Here is a 24,985-nt window from a genome sequence, read left to right on the forward strand (position 1 = left end):
GTGGCGGGGATCCGATGACAGAAAGTACCTGAGACTGCTCTGAGGTCTGCAGATAGCTGGACAACAGCCGTGTGCACTTACGGGGAGAGCTTCACGTGTGCCGGGCACAGAGAGTGGGTCACATTCATCACCTCATTCTGATCTAGACCTTACGTGTTGGGGACATGATCCCCATTTTGTGGAGGAAGCCGTGGTGGGGCAGGGATGTAAGGGCTCTGAGGGGCACAGGACCAGAGGCAGGGTTGGCCCCGGGCCTCTGATGCCCCAGCCACTGCTCTCACCGGTCCCCTGGTCAGTGCCTGTGGTCCTAGGAGCGGGAAGGGCCGGGCAGCCTGGAACTCCCTCTAGCACCCGCTGGGCCCTTGCCCCCTGTATCTGCCCCACCCCAGGGTGCCCCTCCTGACTCCCCTCTATGGACCCTGGACTGGAGCCACTTCGAGAGCACCACTGACATCCTGGGGGGTAGCGAGGGGCCAGACGGAGCCCTGAGACAGCAGAAGGCCTAGCTCAGAGCGGAGACCTGGGTATGCACAGGGAGCATACATCCATTAGTACATGTGCGTGTGTGCGCACATACACACAGGGACGAGTGCACGTACATGCACATACACACACGTGCACAAGCACACCTATACACATATCCATGCAAACAACCCCACATACGCTGAGATGCATGCGGACAGCCCGCGGCCCACACATACCCCAGCAGGCTGTGCATACACGCCCACGTGCGCACACACGGTGCAGGCACATACCTGAGCCCACACGCACGCACACTCCTCCCAGGTCTCTTACAAGTTCAAGAGGGCCCCCGGGGACCCCGGGCATTTTCCTTCAATTTTTCTGGGGAAAAGAGTGACTATGTGAGTCACCCTTGGCTGCTGAGGGAAGGTGGAGAGAGGAGGAGGGGAGGGGAGGGCAGGGCAGCAGAGGGGTGTGCAGACGGTAGGTGATTTGCTATCCCCGCCAATGGGAGAGGGGTTCCCAGATCTTCTAGACACCCCCCTGTCCCAGGTCCACCCCCCCCACAGAACTCACCTGCAGACAGGCCACCCCGATGCCCACCGCCCCCATGAGCAGCAGGTGGTCAGCCAGGAACTGTTCTAGCTTCGTGATGCAGCCTCCCTGTCAAGTAAGGGCAGGTGACACAGGGTGGCCCAGAAGCCAGCGAGGCCGGGGAGGGGAGGGCTGGCCGGGGAGCTGCAGTCCACCCAGCTGAAGGCAGGCCAGAGGCTTAAATGGTCTGGTCCAGCCTTTCAGTTGCCCACAGGCTTTGCAGGTGACCCAGGGGCCTGCCACGATGTCTCAGAATTCCCCAGGGCTTTGTGCAGACCATTGAGGGCCTCTTCTTGCCTCAAGGCCAGTGTGTAAGTGTGTCCTGCGCCCCCGGTCCCCGTGTCCCTGTCCCTCGCGGGTTGGGGGAGGGGGCTCCTGGATGGCCAGGACCTTGGGCGCTTACCTCCACCTTGTAGATGTTGGAGGGATGGGCCCGCTGGCCACAGCGTGCCACCACCGTCTTGCAGCAGCTGTCCGGCACCTGGCGGCCCTCGGCCTCCCGAGACAGGATGTAGGTGCTGTGCTGCCAGTCGGCAGAGCTGTTACTCCCACAGCACTTGAACTGGAGGCAGAGACAGAGGCTGGGGGCAAAGAGCGCACATGGGGCCCCTCCAGCCCCTCCATGGCGGGGCCGCAGGACGCATTATTTGGATATTAACCCAACCCCTCTTTGTTCTCCCTGTGAGTTTTCCTGTGCCTATTTTGAGCAAGGAGCTGGTCTCTTTGGGGCCCTTCTGTCCCTGCAGGTACAGAAGCCAGCTGAGAGACCCCTTCTGGCCACCCAAGTCCTATAAGGAGATGATGCTGGGGGTCCTGAGGGCAGAGAGGGTCTGTGAGAAGATGAGTGGGGAGTAGAAGCAGGTGGGTCCCTGAGAGAGTGGGGCTGTATATTCCTGGGCAGAGCCCAGGGCAGGGCCAAGACCATACAGTGGCGGGAGTCACCCAGGGGGCAGGTACCCAGCCTCGCTAGAGGCTCCTGGGCCCTCATTGAAACCCTGAAGCCTCAGAGCCCTCAGACCTGCAAGGACACAGAGGGTCCCAGAGCCCCAAAGCGGGCAGGTCAGTGCTGGCCGGGGGGCTCCAGACCAGGAAAGCGCCCTCCTGGACTCCGGTGACACACAGGACATTGCTTCTCTCTTGCCCTTCTGAGAGGAGGAGCGGAGACCCCAAGTCCCCACGTGAGCCACAGAGCCAGCTGTTTTGAGTCCATCTCTGGTGTGTGGGCAGCAGGCAGGGTGAGAGGCACCTTTAGTTACCAAGCATGTGCTATGCACCTACTGTGTGCCGGGAGTGAGGCTAGCTGGGGCTCACGTGAGCCATGTGGTTCCCGGCTTTCTGACGCGTCTCGGTGGCTTACTAGGAGGGACCCGGGGAGACGGGGCTGCTGAGTAGCTCCGAGGAGGAGAGGTGAGCGGCTCTGTTCGTGGGCCCAGAAGGGCACAAGGAAGAGGAGGAGCTCCCAGGAGTCTGGCAGGACGGAAGGGCACACGGAGCTGGGTACGGCAGGGGGTATGCCAGAAGTCATGCGGGATTATACTTCTGCGTGTCCCCTGCACAGGTGACTCAGCCTCTCTGGACTCCCGTTTTGTCACCTGTCAACAGGGCTAACGATGTACCCCCACACTGGGTTGTGTGAGGGCCAGGAGAGGTGGTTCTGGGAAGCCTGGAGAAGAGAGCCCTGCAGGGCTGAGCCGTCAGGAAAAGACTCCCTCTCGTGATGCTCCTTTCCTGAATACAGGTGTGTGGGCGCCATGGGACATAGCGGGGCACAGCCCACAGCCCAGATGCTGGCCCTGGCCTCAAGCCACCGCCTTCTCGGGGCTGTCTCCTCAGGCCTAGGCTGCAGGCCAGAGCCCAAGTTCCCTCATGCCCCCTGGTTCTGGCTGTGGCTGGCACATGTGGGGCGAGAGCCACATGTTCTGGTGCCCATGGAGGCCCTTGGCGGTGGCAGACGCTGGCTCCCAGCGGTGCCCTTCCTCATGCTGTTCTCCACTCTCTGACTGTCCCTCCTATCCTCCCCACAGAGGCAAACCCAGGCCCTCCTTCCTGGTCCCCCCAGTTGGCCTCCCCAGCTCTTTCCTCCACTCAGAGGGGCCTCCCAGCCTAGTGCTGGCTGCCCGTGCCTGCTGTGTGCGGGGCTCCGGGCAGAAGGCCGTGAGGGCAGGGATTCAGGCTCAGTTTCTCATGAGGGAGGCCCCACAAGTGCAGACTGAGCTTTGGACAGGGCTGACCAGCAGGGTGTGCGTGGGCTGAGCACGTGGGTGTGGGTGTACCTGTGTGTACACGGGGGCCCTTAGCCACTAGAGCAGAGCCCAAGAGATGCCTCTGTGCAGAGCCTACTGGGAGCTAAGTCAGTCTTGGGGAGATGAGGCAGGTGCCTCTCCCACTGAACTGAGATCCCCTAGCACTCCGAGCCCCACTAACCTCGGCTCTGCCGACTTCCCTGGTATTCCTGGCAAAAAGACCTAGGCCTCAGGCCCAGGGAAGGGTCTGTAGTTACAGAGGTGGCAGGCTAAGGCTAGGGGTGGGTTGGCAGGGAGAAGGGGGAACACAGCGGGCAGGTGGAGCTTCCTCAAATTCGCAGACCCCAAACCATCGGGATCCTGGAGCCACACTGTCCCACAGAACTTTCTACAATGATGGAAATGCCTTTTACTTTTACTTTTACTGTGCTGCCCAATTTGGTGCCACTAACCATGTAAAGGCTATTGGGCACGGGAGTGTGGCTAGTGACTGAGGAGGTGACGTTTATATTAAATTTAAATGTGCATGGCCACAACATGGCTAGCGGCCACCCTACAGCCCAGAGAAGGTCTGAGCTCCATCTGCCCCTGCTCTATCCCTGGCAGGACCCCGGGCCTCGCTGGAGGGATTTGCTGAGCCTCTTCTTGGAAAGACCCCCTTTCTGTCCCGGGGCTCACCACTGGGAAGCTCTTACAGCGGCCGGACTGCCTGTTACAGATTCCACCTGAGGGACCTCAGCTCTGCTCCCAGAGGAGGAAGCAGGCAGCACTGCAGTGGAAGGAGCCCAGATCCCTGGCCAGGAGGAGGGTCCTTCCCCTCCCACAGCTAGCTGGCTGCCCACAGGGGCCCAGCAGGGAAAGGCAGCAGGGGTGGGGCTTGGAGGAAGCAGTGAAGGGTGGCTGTGGGGCCGGGGGGCTATGCTGGGGGGCCGGGCACAGGATGGGGCAGGACAGAGTGTGGGTTCAGTACACACTTTTCATGGCGATACAGACTTTTGCAGATGTGATCGTACTGAACGCCCAACATGCCCTATGAGGTCGCACCTTAGAGGCAAGTAAAGCTCAGAGAAGGTAAGTAACTGGCGCGGGGTCACACAGACAGGAAGAGACAGAGTGGGGATCTGGACCCACGTGTGCACGGCCTTCAAGCTGGCGGGGCGGGTGCTTACGTCCTGCTGGAGACGGTCTACGGACGTTGTAATGTCCGCGGCTCCGGGCTGCCTGTAGTTCTCGGCCAGAGTCCGGGCCAGGTGCTGCTTTAGTTCGTCACTGAGCTGGAGAGCGGAGAGGGAAGGCGGCATCAGCGGAATCGCTCAGGCCCGTCTTGCCCCCTAGGCCCACCCCGAGCCAGGCCAGCTCATTCCCAAGCACAGGGCATGCTGAGCGGTGTGAGGGCGGAGGGGTCCCAGTGTAACGGAAGCGTCCACAGGAGACGGTATGGGACACGGGGTTCCTGGGGAGAAGGTGCATAAGCTGGGGCCCCGATGTTAAGGCCAGAGAGGAGATGGGCAGAGCTGCGACGTGGGCTAGGGAGGGGCCAGTTCAAAGCCAGTGGGAGGGCAATGATCCTGGGCCCGGGGAAGGGGGAAGTTTAAAATCTTTTTTTCATGGGCGCCTGGGTGGCTCAGTGGGTTAAGCTGCTGCCTTCGGCTCAGGTCATGATCTCGGGGTCCTGGGATCGAGTCCTGCATTGGGCTCTCTGCTCAGCCGGGAGCCTGCTTCCCTCTCTCTCTCTGCCTGCCTCTCTGCCTACTTGTGATCTCTGTCAAATAAATAAATAAAATCTTTAAAAAAAAAATCTTTTTTTCATTTGATCATGAGGTGATACTCAAAATATTTACAGTTGTTACCCTGTGGGAAGCCATCGGTTGTACGGGTACTGGCTTAAAATAACCGGTGCGGTCATCTGTCTCATCCCGGTCATGATCTCGAACCCCTGACTCCCAGCACCCGGTGGGAGGGCACCTGACTGGCCACTTTGTCCTTGACCGATGCAGGTAGGCGAGGCCTGGGGTGGTCTTCATAGTCCGGCAGGCAGCCCCGGCCCCAGCCTTGGTCCTTGGATGCCTGACAGCTGGTTTCGTCCTCTATCTCTGCTTTGGAGGGGAGACGGGCCACCCCAACTCCCGTGGGGCGTCCCCACTCTCTGACTCCCACGCTCAACACATTGGCATCCCCAGATGGGGCAGAGAATTGCCAGAAGTGGGACAAGAAGGAGGACCTGATGTGCCAAGGACTGATGGGGCCCGGGAGACAAGACCCCTCCTGGGGTGTCACTGCCCTAGCTCCCCCATTCCTGTTCACTCCGCCCCATGCTGTCGCCTCCAGGGTGGGGGGGGGCTGATGGGGAACCTAGCAGGACACTTGCACTCACCCTTTGGTAGTAAAGGTGGGCCAGAACCCCCGCCACCAGCTCAACCAGGAAGATCACCAGCAACAGGCAGAAATACTAGGAGAAAGGAGTGAAGGTGGTCACCATAAGGATCAGGCCCCAGTAGGCAGATGGTTCTTCCTATGACAAATGTCTGCCCCAAGCAGTGAGGGGGGTGGGGTGACCCGCCAGGGACCCCATCACTCATACCATCTTCCACCTCTTCCCAACAGCTCTGGGTAGACTCGCCTTTCCCAGCTGCTGGCATGGAGTTCCCCACTCACCCCTTCATCCACTGGTCTACTGTCAGTTCCTTAGTCCACCCACCCATCCAGTGCTCATTAAACACCCACTACGTGCTGGATATCCTAAGTAAGACAGTCATAGCCCTCAAAGTTATGGGTCGGCGGGGGCGGGGCACAGATAAGTAAGTGATTATAATGCTGTGTTACAAACATTACAAAGGGGCAAGCCCCAGAAAAGATGGGCGGTCCTGGGTGGAGGAAGGCAGTCAAAGAAGGCTTCCTGGAGGAGGTGACACCTGAATGGCGTCTCTAAGGAGGAGCTTCCAGGTGAAGAAGGCAGGAAGCGTGTGCCAGGCAGAGGGGAGAGCATGTGCAAAGCCCAGAGAGCGCAGAGGGAAGTGGAAGGAGCAGAAGAGGCTGGCAGCCGCCAAGGCTCAGGAAATTGCAAAAGGCACCTGCCCGGGGAAAGGTTTGGGCCCTTCATGGCCCTGTAGTGGGTTCTAAATTCCGGTCGCCACCACTGCCTGGCCTTGTCCAGGCTTGCGGCTGCTCTGCACGCTTCCTAGCCTGTGGGCTGGTTTCCTGGCTGTGCTTCCGGCTGTGACCTTTCCTGTCTCTGCGAGGCAGGAGGCTCTGGGACACTGTTCCATCCTGGGGTGTTCTTGCAGCGGCCAACAGGTCAGACATGTGTGTTAGGCCCATGTGGCTAGGAGGGGACGGGGAGGGGCTCCAGGCAGGGGAGAGGGGACAAAGGGAGGGGGCAGAGGAGGAGGAGCAGGGGAGCACTGCTGCCTGAAACGGGAGCCCTCTGTAGCAGCCCAGCAGCGACCCATGCCCCACGCACAATAGTTGGCGACGCCTCCTTCTCCCCCAGGCACCACCCATCAGCCTGGCCATGGTCACTGGGATCCCTGGATTGCAGGACACACACAGCCTCTGAAGGAGCCCTGAAACTCCAGGGCTCCTCCAAGTAGGGGAAGGAATACCGGCAGGAGGGGACGTGATGAGAAGACAGCTGGCAGGGCAGGGGCTGTCGGGCCAATTCGGGGGTGATGTGAGTCCACGGGCCTAGAGGCCTTGCCTGACTATCTCCCAGAGCCCAGCATGGAGCCTGGCATGGGCAGGACTTAAACACAGAGGGAGGAGAGGATATTTCTTTTCATGAAGAACATTCCATCCACGGCCAAGTTAAGTCAAGTCAACTGTGCGCCTCACCCACAGCCATTTTACTGAGCCCAAGTTCTCTCAGGCTCACAACTGCCCACCCCCCAGGGTGAGAGAAGCATTCCAGGCTCTGAATGATGGTGGCAGGCCTGCCCTTAAGGCAAGAGTCCAAAAGGAGGTCCCTGGTACCTCCTCCCCTATATGCCCCGGGCTCCGTGCCGCCCCAGGAAAGGCCTCTGGCCTGCATGTCCGAGCTCGGTCCATCCCCCACCAGGATCACGCACCCCCCGGCCACCCTTAGGTGAGGCTGTGGAGAAGGCTGGTGCGGTGGAGTGTGGAGGACACAGCAGCCTTGTCAGCCCTGTGCGGCCTCTGGATGGAGGCTCAGGCTGCCTACAATCTCCTAGGCACCTGGGGTGAGGTCTAGAAATGGGGGAGGAAGCTGCAGGCCCACGAGGGCATATTTCCTGGGCCTTGGGGGTTTCTCAAACCCCGGGAGAGGTCTGCTGAAGGAAGGCCCTGTGTGCCTGGGGCAAGGGAACGTGTGGGGTGCTGTGCAGGTCAGCAGGCAGGGGCTGACGAGAGGCCTGTGGACGGGCCCTCTCTGCCTGAGGAGGTCTGGAAACCTGAAGAACGGTGGTGGAACATCAGTGGGCTCTGGTGGGCCTTGGGCTCTGCCACCTGCAGGCTCTGGGAGACACGGGTCTGGCGTCCCAAAGAGAACACGTGGCTCTGAGAGTCAGATGAGCTGGGTTTTGGCCTCCTCAAGTCCTGCACACAGCGCAGCACCCAGGGCCACATGTGGTGGCCGTACCTATGGGACCGAGCCCGTGGATGGGGAGAACGGCCCCTTCAATGTCCTGTCCACCCCGAGCAGCTGGAAGGACCCAGAGGGAGGAAATTAAGCTTCACGGTGGTCTGACCTGCTTCCCACTCCCAGAGCTTGTGGGTGACAGACAGCCCGAGGGGAGCCAGACTTGTCAGCCAGTGGCAGGCCCAGTGGCCTGGGCCAGGCTGTTCCTGTCCTGAGACAGCCCAGAGCGGCACTGACATCCCGCAGCTCCTCTCGGTCTCGGCTGCCCTTCCTCTCACTCCAAACTGCCCCCCACAGCCCCCTGAGCCCAGCGCTTGGAGGCTACCCCTCTCCTGCCACACACGACCCTGCGTGCAGGGACCGCCAGTCGGCGGCGCCCAGGCTCCCTGCTGCACCCCCAGCTGCCCTCTGGGGCATGGGAGGCAGAGCCGAGGGAGCTAGTAACTGAACGGAACCACGCTGGCCGCTGAGAGCAAGGAGGACAGCATCTTGGCGTCTGGCCGCCTTCCCTCTGTGGGGGTGGGAGAGGCTCCTCTCCCCCCACTGCTCACGATCCCTGATCACGGAGGACTGTCAGCCGAGAGTCACACTGGATGGTGTCATGAGGACTCGGTAGTGACATGCCACTCCCCGGGGAAGTCACTGCCACCGCTGGTGCTGACGCTGCGCTGGGAAGGGGGTGATGGGAAGGGAGAGACCTGAACCACATCCCTGACGTCACGGCAGCCTGCACTAGTACATGCCAGCCCCTCAAACCTCTTGGGAGGCATCACACGGGCTACCCCACTGGACGGAGTTGTCAGGAGTGGGGACAGGGCTCCCTCCCGCCCAGGAGCCTCAGCTGCTCAGAGGCCCTTGGGGTTTCGGGGGGCCGACAGCGGGCTGCCAGGGAGAGGACAGGCTGGGTGGCTGGGAGGCATGGGCACGGGCCCCAGGCAGCGGCTTCGGTGGCGGGAGAGCTGCAGGTGCATGACTCACCTACTCGGGGGAGGCCATGAATCACGGCTCCCAGGAAGCAGGCGAAGGTTCATGCTCGATGGGATCCTCCTGCACGGAGGGTCCTGGCGGCTCTGTCTCTGGAGCTGGCGGGCTGGAGCCCTGGGGAGTGGGGCCAGGCTAGTGGGGGTTTGCCACGAGAGGCCACGAGCTGTGACAAATGCCTTGCCTTTGCCACTTCACCTTCCACTGTTACCAAGCCTTCCTGACCCCCTCAGTGTGCTGCATCACCCCAGCATGTCTCCGGCACAGGCTAGCCGGCCACAAATCTGCAAAGCACTGCTGTTCCTGCACACGGTTCCCTAAACACGGGCCGAGCCGTCCGGCCTCCGGGTGTTTGCCCGCAGTGTCCCCCTGCCTGGAATTCCAGGGCCTGCCTGTCCTTTGTCACCCAGCTCGGCCGTGGCCTCCCCTGAGCCCTCCCTGGGTCCACAGTGGGTGCTGGCCCCCAGCCCACAGGGTGCTTCATCTGCTCCCCCTTCGACACAACATTCTGCATGGCTCCTTCTCCCCAGCTAGACTTTGGCTCGTCCCTGCATCAGCCCTCGGCCTGCCACACTGTTCCTCATGGGCGGGGTGGGCGACGCGACCTTGCCTACTACTCTGTGGAGGTCTCCCTCGCTTCAGGTGTTATGGCCCCATCTCCCCAGAACACCTGTGGGCTTCTGGTGCTTTTGGGTTTTTCCCAGTGCCCGGAACGGGGTTGGGTCTAGACGCATGCTCGGTAAACGTCACCAGATCAAGATCTGTGGGTGCCCTTCTTACCAAGCATGGTGTGGGGCCGAGGGGACAGGCCATCGCATGCTGGCCCCATGCTGGGGGGCAGGAGCTTGGCCATCTTCTGATCCGTGGGGGGCACGGAATTGTTACTGTAGTTTAATTGATACCGGTGGTTCTCAAGGGGGCACGATTTTGTCACACCTGGGGAAAGGAGGCCTCCAGGCATCTTGCGGGGAGAGGCGAACATTCCCCAGCACACAGGACAGACCCTGTGGCAAAGAACGATCTGGACTAGAGTGTCACAGGTGCCAAGACTGAGAAACTGGTTTACACATTCAACTTCAGATCTGAAGGCTTCTGATTTGCATATGTGCCCCTCTGCCCTCTGGGAGACATGAAAAGGAAGGTCTGAGGCAGGCTGTTTAGTTCCCGAGAGGCCTGGGACTGAACACGCGAGGGGCTCCCTCTGTGCCTGCCTCGGAGGGGACTCTAGCAGGAAGTGGCTCTCCCTGACTCCAGGAAGGGCCAGGAAAGCCTCCAGGGCTTCGGTTCCCAGGCCCTGGGGTGCTGGGGACTGTCGTGGGGATGCTATTAGCCCAGGTGCCTCCTGAAATGTCACAGCTGGCTGTCCCCTGGCTTCCCCCATGGGAACCCTGGGAGGGCTAGGCCGCCGCTGGCTCCAGGAAGCGTGAAGACAGCCCCGGGGGTGACAGACCTCAGACACCCTGTGTGTAACTCGGAGGTGTCCCACTTCAGTGTAAGTCAGGACTTACCGGGCCCTGGGCTGTCCGGCTGCCCCGAGCTAACCAAGCCAGGGCAGGGCCCATGGGCCTAAGGTGCAGGAGGCAATAACCCAGCTCAGGGTGCGCCGCTGCGCCCAGCAGTTGCACTACTGGGTATTTACCCTAAAGATACAAACGTAGTGATCCAAAGGGGCACGTGCACCTGAATGTTTATAGCAGCAATGTCCACAGTAGCCAAACTATGGAAAGAACCTAGATGTCCATCAACAGATGAATGCAAAAAGAAGATGCGGTATATATATATATATACAATGGAATACTATGCAGCCATCAAAAGAAATGAAATCTTGCCATTTGCAATGACGTGGATGGAACTACAGGGTATTATGCTTAGCGAAATAAGTCAATTGGAGAAAGACAACTATCATATGATCTCCCTGATATGAGGAAGTGGAGATGCAACGTGGGGGGTTTGGGGGGTAGGAGAAGAATAAATGAAACAAGATGGGATTGGGAGGGAGACCGACCATAAGAGACTCTTAATGTCACAAAACAAACTGAGGGGGGCTGAAGGGGGGTAGGGAGAGGGTGGTGGGGTTATGGACACTGGGGAGGGTATGTGCTATGGCGAGTGCTGTGAAGTGTGTAAACCTGACGATTCACAGACCTGTACCCCTGGGGCTAATAATACATTATATGTTTATAAAAAAATTAAAGTATGAGAAAAAAAAAAGCAGAGGAGACATCGCCCTCTACGGCGGAAGGTGTGGAAAGGCAGCCCTCCCACCAGGGCTCAAGGGAGAGCCAGGACCCTTCCTTGGCAGGGTCAGTGCCCTCCACCTCAGTGGCCCAGAGCGCACAGAGTGGGGGCCCTGGGTGCCCTGGCCCGCTTGTGAGCACTCCTGCTGCCGGAGATGAGCACAGCCGCACTCACCATGTGGCCAGGCAAGCACCGACGACCTCAGCCTCCCGGGAATCCCGAGACACGTGCACCGGGAGACAGAGCCGCTGGTCTGAGGTCACACGGAAAGGACATGGCTGAGCCCAGAAGCCGGACCCGGAGATGGCATGCTGATTCACTGTACTGTCTTCACTACCCAGGGATTGGTGGTTGGATGGGCTCACTGGAAACCCCTGGGGTGGATACAGTGAGATCCTCAGCCGCAGCCCCCAGTCCCCAGCAGGGCAGGTCAGGTGTGCTCCAGGGGTGCACACCTTCCTCAGCAGTGGCTTCTGCCTGCTCGGCGCCCTACCTTGCTGGGCCAGGATCATGGCCACAGCTCTCATCTCAGAGCCCGGTGGGCTCCCGGGCTGTGCGACACTCCCCAGCATTATTCCCTGTGTGTGTGTGTGCGTGTGTGCACAGTGCACAGAGTGCCCTGCATACCAGCAAGGCCACGGGCCTCTGGGCTGCTCTCCGTGCCCCGGCCTGGGACTCACTGTCCCGACCGCATCTGTGTCACATGTCGTTGGCCATTGAGTCTCAGCTTAGGTGAGGCCTCCACAACACCCCCACCCCCCTGTGCCAGAAGTTCCTGACCATGACCTCACTGTGGACATCCTTGTTTCTGAGCCTCCGTCGGACTCCTGGGTCTCACATGTGTCCTGCTCCCCAGCACTACGGCGACTTTGGTCCTCCTTCGCCCTCCTGCTCTGACCTGTATCTTGTTCGGTCCTCACAGACCCTGGGGAAACTTGGGGTGAACTGGACCCACCCTGCCCTAACTCCTCCCTGACCTCCAGCCACACTAGGATTTTTGTGACTGGCTGGTCCCTGCACTCAGGAGCCTGCCCTCAGTCCTTCCAGAAGCAACCACTGAGGCTTGGGCTGAGACAAACCAAGAGTGAGACTTGTACAGGAAGTTCTTGTAGCCCCTGTCCCCAGCGCCCTGTAGGAACGAGGCCACTTCAAACTCCACCACAGTGGACCCCGAGCATGGAAGGAACCAGGCTGCTAAGCACAGAAGGGGACCCGAACATTCATCCTCCCTCTGTACCCTCCACCTTTTTTTTCTCTTTAATTTTTTAATGGTACCGTTTGGACTAGAAGCGAAGTTGGATGTTTTCTAAAGCTATAGATCCAAAACGAAGCTGGAACAGCACAGCACTGTCTAAACCAAACCAACACTTTCTTTAATGAGAAGCTCGGCGGGAGCTGTGTGGAAACATTTCTCATGGTGACACTCGGGTGATTAATTAGGGATTGACTCTTCAGATGGACTAATACCGCATCGGGGCAAGCTGGGCCCCAGACACCATTTCTGGGGCATTGTCACACTTGTCGGGGGGAATGGGGCACGAGTCCAGGCAGCTTGGCACCAGCTGGGGCCCTCCCTGCAGTTAGTTTTAAGAACTTTATACAGTTGGGCTTTTGGAACTCCTCCTTGGGCTGATTCTGCCGCAAAGAAGGGAACTTCGCCCAAGCTTTCCTCCGCTGCCCCCTGCCTCCTCCGCTATTCCGCACTATCAGAGACAGAAACCCAGAAACGGAGCCACAGCTGGAAAACTGAGGAGGCATGGCAGCCCCGCAGGTGCTGGAGGGGGTAGAAGCCCATTCTCAGAGCGGCGCAGCAGGGACGAGGAGAGGAGACGCAAGCTGCTGAGGAGGTTAAATTGCAGGGAGAAGGGCAGAGCCAGAGGCTCCCCACATGGCTGTGTGTGTGTGAGAGAGGGTGCTAGTGGCAGGCTAGGGTCAGGGAGCTGCAAACAGCCAAGGCCCAGCTGGAAACAACGGAGTCAGCTGTTTCAGCAGCGATGACCGCAGGGCACATCATTTTCTGGCTATTAACCACCGGCAGGCAGTCAGGACTCAGAGGTGCTGCTGCCGGACTGTTCGTGCAGGAGAGAGAGGATGTGGGCTTGAGAGCCTGAAGCCATTCCTGTAAGGAGATGTCACTGTTCGGAGGATGAAGGTGACCTCTAGCCCTGCGGGCCCCAGCCCAGTGCTCACAGCCCCCACCATCCAGCCCCTCAACCCTGGGGGGCAGGAAGAGGCCAGGCTCCTGGGTGGGGTGGGGGGGGCATGGCCCAGAGAACTCAGAGGCATGCTTCTGCCTGACAGATTGGGCACGGGGGAAATGGCTAACTGCTGCTCCCTGTTGTCCCCCCAGAACGACCCAGACGTTTCCTGTTGGTATCTTCTCCCAGGCTGTAGGAGAGATGGGGTGCAGCCCGTAGGACCCTGTGCAGGTTCTGGGGAAGATGAGAACAAATGAGATTGCACATGGGGCCAGGGCAGGACCATAGATGGGGCCTGTGACAGGTCCCCAGTGATGGTAATTCTAGGGCAAGTTTGGCTACAGGGGAAAGGGAAAGCTGAGCAGGAGAAATTCCTACCAAGTCTGGAGGTTAGGAGAAGTCCTGAGGCTCAGAGAGGTCAGAGGCTCTGACTGGATGGAAACAGGAATTTAAACCCCCCAGAAGGTTCTTTGCTTTTTGATACAGATGTCTCTTGTTCCTCACTAAACTCTTCCCTGCTTCTCGTGCCTTGTGCCCAGTAGAGCAGGAAATTCTGGGAATGGGCTTTCCGACAAGGAAAACTGGCTCAAACAGGCAGGTGGTGATCGTTTCCACCTGCTGCAGCCTAAGAGAGGGGGATCTAGAACCCAGGAATGTGCCAGTCAGAGTAGAGTGATGCCACACAAGGTGCCCTGGCCTAGGGGTCTGGGTCCAGCTCGCCTCTGGGACAGGAGGCTGTGTGACCCTGGGCAAATCACTCACCCTCTCTGGGCCTTCTGCATAAAATGTGGGGCTTAGATGGGGAGAAACATCTCTGTGCTGCAGCTTCTTCAGTCTGTGATGTGTAGGGGCTTTGCCACCACCCCTCCACCCCTGCTTCTCTCCTCCTTACTCACTGCTTGTCCTATCTGTCTGGGGAGTGGGCCTTCCTTCTTCACCTCGGGGCCAGCCTGTCCTCAGGATGCCACATTCTCTGCTCTCCAATATGCCGTGAGTTTAGCGGGGCAGTTCTTAGAAAGGCTTGCGGGCCTGTCTCAACCAGAGCCGACCAGCGGCTAAGGCTTCTGGCCGCAGCTGTAAAGCCACACACTCCAATCAGCCTCCTCAGGAATGAAGCCCTTTTGCTGCCATCTCTCTGCCTCCTGGGTCTTCCTTTTCAATTGATAGTCAACTCCTCTAAAACCTCCGTGTGATGTGCAGGGAGAGAGAGCGGAGCACTGCAGGCCAATATGGAGGTACGGCTTTCCCAAAGCCGGGGCCACGACCCGGCAGGAGAGGAGCCCAGCAGGACGCCTGTGCAGCCACCACTTCTGTTCCAGGCCCAGGGGCACAGGAAGGCCCGTGGCTCCACGATGGGAATGAGGTGTGGATCAGAAACCTTGCCTCCTGGATGGGAAGGGGGGGGCTCCTGCGCTCTGTCTGTACCCAGGACCCTTGGTAGGGCAGGAAACTCTCCAAGCCCGACAGTGGCCACTGCCTCGGCCTCACTGACCATGTATCTGGGGCCTCAGGATGAGGAGAGTTTCTACTACAATCAGCTTTCCTCAGCGGCCAGCCATCCTCGTGGGTGTGAGCTCATGCTGTAAGAGACACCGTCACACCAGTGGGGAGGAAACGTCCCCGGGAAGGTCGAAATACCTGTGTGGACCCACAGGTTTCCAAGTAAGTTGTGAAGGGTTATGTGGGGTTCAGATCCCCTTCACACCCCCAGTCATCAAGGCCAGACTGGGCTTCATTAGGGGAGAAGGACTGTAGCATGTCTCCTTCCTTTCCCGTGACTAAACTCAGAATCTGCTAAGGAAAGCAGCAGCAACCAAAGGACAGAGGGCATCATGGCAAGCTAAGTAAACTCTTGGATTTGGGATACGAAAGGCTGATTTCTAGCAGCCATCCCCTGCCCTCCTGCCACACACACACACACACACACACACACACACACACACACACTCAGTGTCTCTGAGTCTCCTCGGTCAGCCCTACTCTGAGGGAGAGGGGCACAGAGAGCCCCCACTATGGGATGATCATCGACCCACACACGGCCAAGTTGGGCTTTCTCCAGCTAGGTCAACGCGTCGTCTTTGGTACACGAACAGAGCTGCTGCCTGTCACGCTGCCCGCAGCTTGAAGCTTGACCTTCACTTTTGACTAGATCAGGTGACAGGCAGCCGGGTAACTGACCCGCAGTCCTCAAAGGGCTTTTCTTTTCACCTGAAATGCAAACCATAGGTCCTGAATCCCATGGAAAGTGAATGCCCATTCCTTGTGCTGGAAGCATGCAAAAGGAGCGGGGCAGGGGGCGTGCAAAGCCAGCCGGGGGCAGCAAAAAGGCCCAGGACCACGACTTGGGTGTTGACCAGGCTTTGCCAATTCCTGGCTCTGCGACCTTAGGCAAGTCTCTTTTTCTCTCTGGCTAAGGGGGTAGGTAGAGAGTTCGTGTCTGAGCACCCTGGCAGTCCCTTCTGCACAGCCCCCGAATTAAGTAAGACTGTTGAGAAGGAGGCTGATGGGAAAGATTTGCCAAGGTCTTGAGAGGAAGAGGGGCCGCATTCCATCAGGCAGCTGTGTGGCTGTCCGGCATGGAACAGGCCTCTCTCGAAGGACCCCAGCCGGCCCCAGATGGGAGAGGTGGGGCATGGGCTGACTGACTGGATGGGTCTCGGGAGCCGCCCTCTTGCCTCAAGGCAGACTCTTGAGGAAATCTGCATCCTACTTCCTCCTAAGGAGTCTTGACAAGAGTCATTTTGCCCATTTACCGGCCTCCCCTGCACCAGACCATACAGGGCCAGGAAAGGCTCTCTTGCTCTGACAGAGAGGAGTCGGGGCTCTCCAAGCCTGGGGCTCAGAATCCATTCTTTTGAAGCATGTGGGCAGCTGACTCAAAGGTCAACGTGCCACCAATCAGATAAGGCTGTGACCACCGTGCCTGGGTGGCTGATGGACACTGACAAAGTAAGGTGAGGCTGAGAAGGTGAGGCTGAGAAATGAGCAATGGGGAGATGCGGTCAACACCCAGTCCTTCCCGGGCAGTGGGATCCTTCCTCCATGACCAGCTTCCATCAAGGAAGTGGTCCCGCCCAAGCTGTGGGGACCTGGGAGGACTGGCCCTAAGAATAACTCCATTTATTTAGGTTCCTTCTCAAAGGAGCTTGGTCATGGTGACGGTGATGTAAATGATAATTATAGCCGCATTTGATGATCTTTATATAATGTGGTGACTCGTTTCCTCCTTACAACACACTCTCATCCTCGTCATACCTTACTCCCAGCAAAAGACAGGGATCCCAAGATGGCCAGAACTGGCCGAGTGACTTTTCCGAGTCCCAGAGTAAGTTGGGCAAGCTCTGCTACAACTCGCTTTTGAACCACAGTCCTTGACTCTAGACTTCCTTGCCCTGATGAACCAGCTCCGGATATACTGGATGGAAGTGTTGCAATCTGGGGTCTCCTCATTATCAGAAATTGGTTCTAGCACTTCTTCTGTTCTAATCCATCCCCTCAATATAAAAGAGCCCATGATGAGGACCCAGTTTAGCCCAAACTATCTATCATCATCTTCATTTGGCTTAAGACATAAAAGTTTTCAGAGCCCGTATTCAAAACTCTAAAAATATCCCTTCCGATCAGGGTGGCGTCTGTCCTGGTCACCGGCCTTAGGCCTAGATGGCCTGAATTATCTGGGTCCCGCACGCAGCTTTTGCTAAAACAGAAGATCTGGTGTGAATAATTTAAATCCCATTCCCTTTCCCCTCTGCAGATTTCCTGTCCCTGATGAACGCTTCCCTCTTGGGAAAGGGACTTTAGGGGCTGCAGATATGCTAGGAGGAAGGGCTTGGACCGGGGCGAATGTCACTACGCCATGTGAGCAGGACAGCCCCACCCGTCCCTGGCTCATTCTCGGGGAACGTTGGATGTCCAGCCTCGCCCTCCGCCTGATCCCGGCTGGACGCACATCACTTGGCTGGCTGGTCTTTCATCTTTCCCTTTCGTCTTTGGGGATCACTTTGTGCAAAGCCAGACTCACAGCATTCCTCCTCTGGAGTTGTCTTCAGCCTTTAGCTGAGGAAAGATTTCAAAGGGAAGTTAGACGAGGAGGGGGGAGAAATGAGAGCAGCAAGGAGCCTCCAGGAACGGCAGAGCCCTTTCAAATTGCCTTACCCACATCGCTTGGCCCCGATCGAGAGCCTGGCTTGGAAATTTCCTACTTGTCTTAGCCACCTTCATGGGGAAACAGTAAAGGGCTCAATGATTCAGGGGCTCAGGGGCCAGAATGGGGGTGACTCAGAACCACCACTTCACCTGTGTTTCTGTCCTCAGGATGGTTCTGTCTTTGGTTCTTTTGGTGGGGGGAGAGCAAAGGGAGAAGATTCCGGGCTTCGAGGTTGCTCTTTGCTAGCCTGCTGCCCCCAGACCCCTGGGCCGGCGGCTGTGCATGGGCACTCTTCCCTGCCCTGGCTTCCAAGCCGGTGATGTGTCTGGTTAGTGACACTGGGCCACAGAGGCCAGAGGCGCTGGATCAGTTCTGGAAGTGAGAGCAGGCAGGGGGGGGGGGGCAGGGGGCTGAGGTGGAGCTGAGAAGAAAGAGGGCATCTAGCACCAGCCCCTGTGCCCCCAGCCCTGCCTCGAGGCCCAGGGGGATGAGAAGGCCTCTAGTTTGTTGACCTTCTGAAGCTCAGAAGGGAGAGCTGAGAGGTAAGAGGTGCACTGTCGTGCAGGCAAGCCTGAGGCCCTGGCCTTCCAGAAGTCCCCATATCTTCCCTGCACAGAGTGTGGTCCCCCCAGGCAGGCTGGGACTGGACGCTGGGGACATCAGTTATCTTAATGGCTGGGCTTGGAGGGCGGGCAGGCCTTGCTCATGGATGCTACAGGATGGGAGTAAGGGAGAGGGAGCCGTGACGTGGCTCGCAGAGCAGAAGACTGCCCGTTAGTGACGCTTAGTCTTTCCTTCTGAACTTCAAGACTGCCAAGGGGAAGAGCTCTTATGATTGGAATGGGCTCCACAGAAGCCGAGAACACTGAGCACCCCCATTAATCCCTGGGTGACCCACGCTCTCCAGCCCAGTGTCTTCAGACTCGAACATCTAATCTAGATGGAGCGTTAGAGCCAATGGCCCTCAAGTTCCTTCCTACATGGGTTATGTTCTGACACACACTGTTATTGTCATACTGTAATGAGCTAATAAGCGCAAGAAACTTTTAGGTGCCCCCGCTCCCACCCCTGGTCTCCTGCCCTAGTCTTCTGGCTAGGCCCTGCGGAGAGCCCCCTCTTGTCCCCACCCAGGTCTCTGAGAGCAGCTGCTCTGCACTGACATCTGCAGATATGGAGAACGGTGTGCCCTTCCACCCACGTTACCCACTCAGCCTCCAGTCCCCCTGCCCCCCATCCTGCCAGGCCTCCCTGGGATGTGTATTCTTGTTGGCAATTCTAACCAACTGGGCTTCACAATTCAGGTCTGGCACTTACACCCTCCACACCTCTGGGGCCAGCTGGCTCATGGGCATGGTAGGGTACATAATGCCCCCTGGAGGCAGGCTGGCTGGGGGAGGGTGGTGCGGGGTTGGGGAAGGGAGCTCTGGCCCAAGAGACAGACCCAACTGCCCCTAGCAGTATGGCCTCTGGGAAATTGCTTAAGCTCCTTGTCGGCCAGCTTCCTCCCCTCAAATGCACACCGTGAGAGCAAGTATGTTGCCGGGCTGGGTGAGGAAGAACAGAGCTAGAGGCATCCGTGTTTAGAACAGGGCCTCGTGTTGAGCTCACAGGGACTGTAGCTTCCCAGGGCTCTTGTTGTGAGGACAGAGCCAGGACAGACAGCTCTGAGTGAGAAGGAAGGTTCCCCAGTGAGCATCTCTGTCTTCCTCCCTGGGCTGGAGAGGTGAGTTTGGTTTCTTCCATGGTAAAATCGGCTCGTGGAAGGAAGGGGCAGTTGGTGATCGCACGGCTCCGTAGCCCATCTCCGTGGACCAGAGAGCTCAGCCTGAAGCCCGAGGCCAAGCTCAAGGCCCCAGGTGCTAAAGGGTCAGGGCTGAGCAGAGGAGATGGAGAATGGAGGGATCAGGATCTCTCTGGGCCCGACAACACTGGTCCCCATATGCCTCAGTCCCCATCAGGGCAGAAGCTTCTCCACCGACCCCTTCTACCTGCCCAGTGACTCCACTCAGCTGAGGCCGATCAGACCAGGATGTCCTGCAGGCTCGCAAGGACGCATGCCGGGCCACGTGAGGGCTGGCTGCTGGTGTGGGGGTGGCCCGGGGCACACCTGTCCCACTGCTGTTAGGACAGCGCACGTCAAAGCCTACGCGCTGGTGGCTGGGTCCCTGTGGGACTTCCCCCCACTGGTGTGCCGCCATCCCTGTGAGCTGCACCTTGGCTCTGGGCTAGCCCTCAGAGCAGAATCAAAGATTTTTCTCTAAGCAGGGGAGAGCCATCCTACTGAGCCCGAACACAGGTGCTTTTATAGCCAGAGTTAAAAAACTAGGTCACCACTGGTGAGAGAGGTTTCCGGGGACGGCCCATCGACTTCTTCCAGCTCCCCTGGTTGGATGCGCAAAGGGTACAGGGAAGCAGGGTGGGGAGAGCACAGCCTTCAAGGTTCCTTCCTGTGACCTGATTCCATGCAAGCTCAACCTGATTTCTCAGGGACACTCGGACTTGTCCTGGCTCTGGCCCTTCCCTGCTAAGTCCACATGTTCTGTAGCCTCTCCTGCTCCCACTGGGTTTGGTTCTTGGAAGGACATTAAAGTGGGGAGATGTCACCCAGCTGCCAGGGAGCCTGGTGTGGCCAACAGTGCATGGGTGCAAGGGGGTGGGTCTGCCTTCTGCCCCGGCCGGTTCTGCCCTGGCTTCCTTTCCGGACATGATGAACCAGCTATGGATGGACAGTCTTCCCAGCTTCAAGGAGCCAGAGCTGCCCACAGCATCACCCATGACATCCTCTTGCCCCGACAATCAAATCTGTGTCTGATCAAGCTTCTAGATTCAACTTCCAGGAGAATACGTTAAACAATGTCACAAGGATATAATCAAAAAATCCATAGGACAGATGACCTGGTTCCTTCAACAAATAAATTGCAAACAAGGAGAGAGACAGAGAGACACACACACACACACAAAGGTGGTATAGCTGAGAGACTGAAAGGGATTCAGGAGACAAATTGCCCAATCTTAATACATGGGCCTAATTTAGGTTCGATTCAAACAAACTGAAAAAAGAAAAGAGGAAGGGAAGAAAGAGAAAGGGAAATTTGAAACTGCCTGGTTATTTCATGATATTAGGGATTGACTGGTAATTGTTCTTAGATGTGATCATGATGTTGTCATGTTTTCTAAAGAAGGACCCTTCCATTCTAGGGGGACACATTGAAATATTACAGACCACTCGCTGTCTGGGAGCCAATGGGGGAGAGGTAGGAAGGAGTGAGTGAAGAAATGAACCAGAAGATGGTAGCTGTTGAGTCTGGGTGATGGGACAGGGGGCTTCATTATCACATTCATTTCTGCATATCTTTGAAAAGCACCATAATAAAATCTGGAAGGAGGAAAAGGAGGAAGAGGAGGAGCAGGAGGAGGAAGAGGAGCAGGAGGAGGAGGAGGTAAGTGGAAAGGTAGAGTAGAGGGGCCACCAAGTCTGGCTTAGGTGTTAAGAATCTGGAGACTGTTACCACCACCAGACCTGAGGGTGACTGTTCCTCTCTGGCTTTCCTGAGGCCTCAATTCCAGGGACCTCTACCGTGTGTGTGTGTGTGGGGGGGCGGTTCTCAATATAGGAACCTGACAGGAGGCAGAGGGAGGGCTGGGGGCTCCAGCAAGGCACTCACCGTGGAGAGGCAGCTCCTATCCTCCCGGATGACGGCGCCGAAGCCCAGGAAGCCTGTCACCATGACCAGAGCCCCGGCAAAGATGAGGATGTAGGCGGACGCAGCGAAGGTGCTGGAGGCCAGGACGCTGAGGTAGCCGCTCTTCTCTACCAGGGTCCAGACGCCCACGGCCATGACAGCCGCCCCGCCCACCTGCAGAAAAGTCCAGGTCAGGGCAGGTGGCTGCCGCGGGCCCACAGCTGCCATCGACAGAGTGCCTACCACGTCCCAGGCACTTCTTTGTACCACCTCATCTGGTCTTTCAAAGAGCCCGAGAGGATAGTTTGGTCACCCATTTCACAGATGAGGAAATCGAGGCATGGAGAAGTTAGGAGACTTGTCCTCAGTCACACACCTGAGCAAGATGCAGGAATGGATTTTGAATCCGAGGCTGACTCCCAGTTGTGGTACTTCTTACTGGGATGCTGTTGTGTCCCCATGAGACACGACCCCCTTCCTCTCCCGGTGCTCCTTGGGACTGGCCCATGTTTGCAAGTAGGGTGTGTTCATATGCGCCCCATTTCAGCCTTATGTTTGCCCATGGACGAAGCATACTGGGGCTTCTCATCGTGTCCCTTCTCATCTTCAGATGACAAAACTGGGGCCCACCAAGGAAAGGCCAGCTGCTCGAGTTCCTGCCTCTGGTTAGGGGCCGTTTGGGGTCTCGGCAGGGCCAGGACACGGACTCAGAGCCACACTGCCTCCCCCTACCCTGAATGGACACACGCTGCACCAGCTGGAGTCAGTCTGGGGCAGCAGGACTGGGAGAGATTTCTTCCTAGTTAATGATCCCATTTTTTTCCAGTCTCGAGAAGGAGGCAGGGACAGGGCACTGCTGACTGGCAGGTCAGGCCACTGGCTCCTGAGGAAGGTTACCTGGGACACAGAGCTGGGGTGGCTCTGTAGGGTAGTTCTTTCGGCACGGAGGCTGAATACCCTTCCTGTGACTTGTATGCTCAGCAGAAGCGTGTGTGTGTGAGTGTTTCCACATCCTCAAGGTGCCAGACGGGGTGGTATTAGGGTGTCCACCCAGGGTCTTGGTGGGGGGGCAGGACTCCCGGGACCTCTGACCATCTCTGCCTTCCTCCTGGGAAGGCAGACTTCTGTCTGGCTCCCGTCTCCCTGCCTCACTTAGAGGTGGGTTCTCTTCCACAGACGGATAGGGAATCTGCCTCGGGTGTGTCCAATGCTACAGAAGCCCCCCCACGCCCCCGCCCCGTGCCGCCTAGCTTGGTCTATGCACGCTCATCCTGCCAGGGGGCTTCCATCCATCCCAGAGTGATTCTGTAACCCACCCTGTCATTTCACGGTGTCTGTTCTCGGCACTCACAGATGTCAGCTGAGTGAGCAGAAGGGGGTTGCGGCTCTCACCATGGCCGGGGCACACTCTGTTCTGAGCCTTGCGGCAGTTCTGTGTGTGGGGGAGGAGGGCGGGGGTGAGGAGCACGTAGCTCCATTTGGCAGATGAAGAAACTGAGGCTTGCAAAGAAGAAGAAGGTGCTCAAGTTAACACCCTTAGAAAGCTTCAGAATTGAGATTCAAAGCCAGGTTTTCTGAAGGTCGACTGAGGACTCCGTCCTCTGATTCCACAGGTTGGGCTGGGTCTGGTGTGCTACTCACTTCACTCTTAAAATCGATTTTCTTCCAAGTGCTCTTTGTCCACCTCAGCACCTCCAGCAGGTGAGAGAAACAGGTAGCAAGACATCACACAGCCTCGCCGCTCCAAACGGAATGGGAGAGGCTAAGGTGCTTGTTTCTCCAATTCCAGGATGCACGTCTCCCCCCACCCCTCCGCCAAAGCCCTCCCTCCCCCACGTTAACATCTCTACAAGGGAGACGCGTCTTACAAATATACTTGGCCGCACGTTTTCTTGGTAGTGCAGAAAACAATGGCGTTTTATCTCACAGTTGGCGGTATTTCAGTGAAATCCTGGACTATGATAGATTTTTTTAAAAAATTTTATTTTATTTTGAAATTCTCTGTGAGTGTAGGGTCTTTCTGGCCCGTACAGCCTTCATGACCAGGAAGGGGGTTCCTGAGTCTGGCTCAGGGGCACTGTGTCAAGTGAGGCTTTCCAGAAGAAAGCCTACACGGGTTCTTTCCGTGCCCCCTGCCCCAGTGTGGCTGAAAGGCTTGGGTGAGGGTCCCAAGTTTGCAGAGCTAACTGTGTGGCTTAAGAGTGTCAGTTTCCTCATCTCCCCAATAAGGGGGCTGTATCAGACTCGTGACGCCCAGCCTACAACCACCAAGAGCTCCTTTGATTACTTTTTCCTGCGGATCTTATATTTTGAAGGCTTTTGCCTACCAAATACAGTACATTAATTAAGTAATAATTTATTTCTCATTTTTTATTAATCAAAGGCACATGAGAGTGCCAGGAAGAGATTTCGAGCGGCACCAGTCAATGTGACCACTTTGCATTGATCTTTTAATGGGTGTATCTCTTTATAGAAATATACACACGATCCATTATCCGTTAGGTTTGTCAACCCCACAGGCGAAGAATCAGATTCAGGATGCCCCATCTGGGCATGTGTGGGCTTGAGTGGAGACACCCGTTGGGGGACTTGGAACCCAGTGAAAATCTGATAAGAAGCTTTGGACACTCTGGCCAGAGAAACGATAAGCCACGTTAAATAATGTATTCAGGTTTGGGGTTTGAAGTCTAATCCTATAGCACGCAGTGAGCCCTGGTGTCGATGGGTCTCTAAGGCCACCTTCTCAGCCTGGCTGCACAGTCCGCTAGGAGTTCCCTGAAACCCAAGCCATAGCCCGGGGCCAAGAGGGATTTCTGGGAGGAGGGTCCGCGCGGGACTATTTTACGAAGTTCCTGGGTGGCTGCGGAGAACAACCGCATGGGTTCCCTATTTAATGTGGGGTCGGAGTGCCCTGCCCCCCACCCCGAGGTGGAGCGGTGATAAATCTCACAGAAGACGCTGCTTCCTGGAAGCTTTGGGGCCCTGCCCTGGGTGTAGCTGCCTGGATAGCTCTTGACGCTTGTTCTGGACTTGAACTCCATCAAACTTTCCCTGTCTGGGTGAGGCTGTTTGCTTTGGTAGGACCTTTGAGGTGGAAGCTGGGGTAGTGAGGAGCAGAGTTCCCAGTCCAAAGGGATGAAAGTCCTATTAGGAGAAAAGAAAAAAAACAACACGACCCATGGCGCTCCCAGCGAGAGGAGGTTGTGGGGGGCGCATAAGAAATGCAGCCCCAGGGGAGGAGTAGTATTGATCCCACTAATGGAGCTGCTCTCTTGCAGTCACAGAAAGGGCTGGGATCCTGCAAAGCAGGGAGAGCCCACGAGTCAGCCAGGGTGGCAGCAGGGCCCCCAGCCATGAGGGAGGGTCTGGAAGTGATCTGAAGGGACCCACTGCCCTGACTGAGGTCCAGAGGACACATTTATACTCGATCTGATGTCGCTGGGGACACCACCCCTTCCCTGGGATGTCACATTGGGTGGAAAAGTTCGTGTCTGCACGGGACATGGAGAGGGATTTACCAGCAGGAACAAGAGGGTTTCAAGTCCTCAAGGGCTTCGGTCTCCTTCAGCTCTTTAGAAAACAATCTTGCATCCGGACAGGAAGAGTGAAAGCTGCTAAATGTTGGAACGGGTCACCAGAGGAGGACGGGGAGGTAGAAGTTAGTGGGCCCAGGTTCCAGCCCTGGCTATGCCCCTGCCTCACCATGCAACTGGGTACCAGACACTTCACTCGGCTAAGCCTCAGTTTCTTCATCTGTAAAATGGTGCTGCGGGTTGAGAATATCTCCGAGGTCTCTTCCATGTGGGTAAAATATCACTGTTAGTACGGGAAGATGACCTTCTGCC

General features: G+C 57.4%; 1 protein-coding gene across 5 annotated transcripts in view; it reads right to left on the reverse strand.

The window, feature by feature from the left end:
- TSPAN11 (tetraspanin 11) overlaps positions 1–24,985 on the reverse strand; it is a 64,134-nt gene that overhangs the window by 10,083 nt on the left and 29,066 nt on the right. For 4 of the 5 annotated variants that reach the window (XM_047742151.1, XM_047742150.1, XM_047742149.1 and 1 more), the window contains 5 exons: positions 21,123–21,314; positions 5,674–5,748; positions 4,469–4,573; positions 1,460–1,618; positions 1,039–1,125 (listed from right to left, as the gene is read on the reverse strand). In XM_047742151.1, the coding sequence (XP_047598107.1) occupies positions 1,039–1,125; positions 1,460–1,618; positions 4,469–4,573; positions 5,674–5,748; positions 21,123–21,314 (618 nt within the window). Of the gene's footprint in view, positions 1–755; positions 844–1,038; positions 1,126–1,459; positions 1,619–4,468; positions 4,574–5,673; positions 5,749–21,122; positions 21,315–24,985 lie in introns of all 5 variants that reach the window. The other variant, XR_007129496.1, reaches the window with a different exon arrangement.

This window comes from Lutra lutra, chromosome 8, assembly GCF_902655055.1.
Source record: "Lutra lutra chromosome 8, mLutLut1.2, whole genome shotgun sequence".
Classification (NCBI taxonomy): Eukaryota; Metazoa; Chordata; class Mammalia; order Carnivora; family Mustelidae; genus Lutra; species Lutra lutra.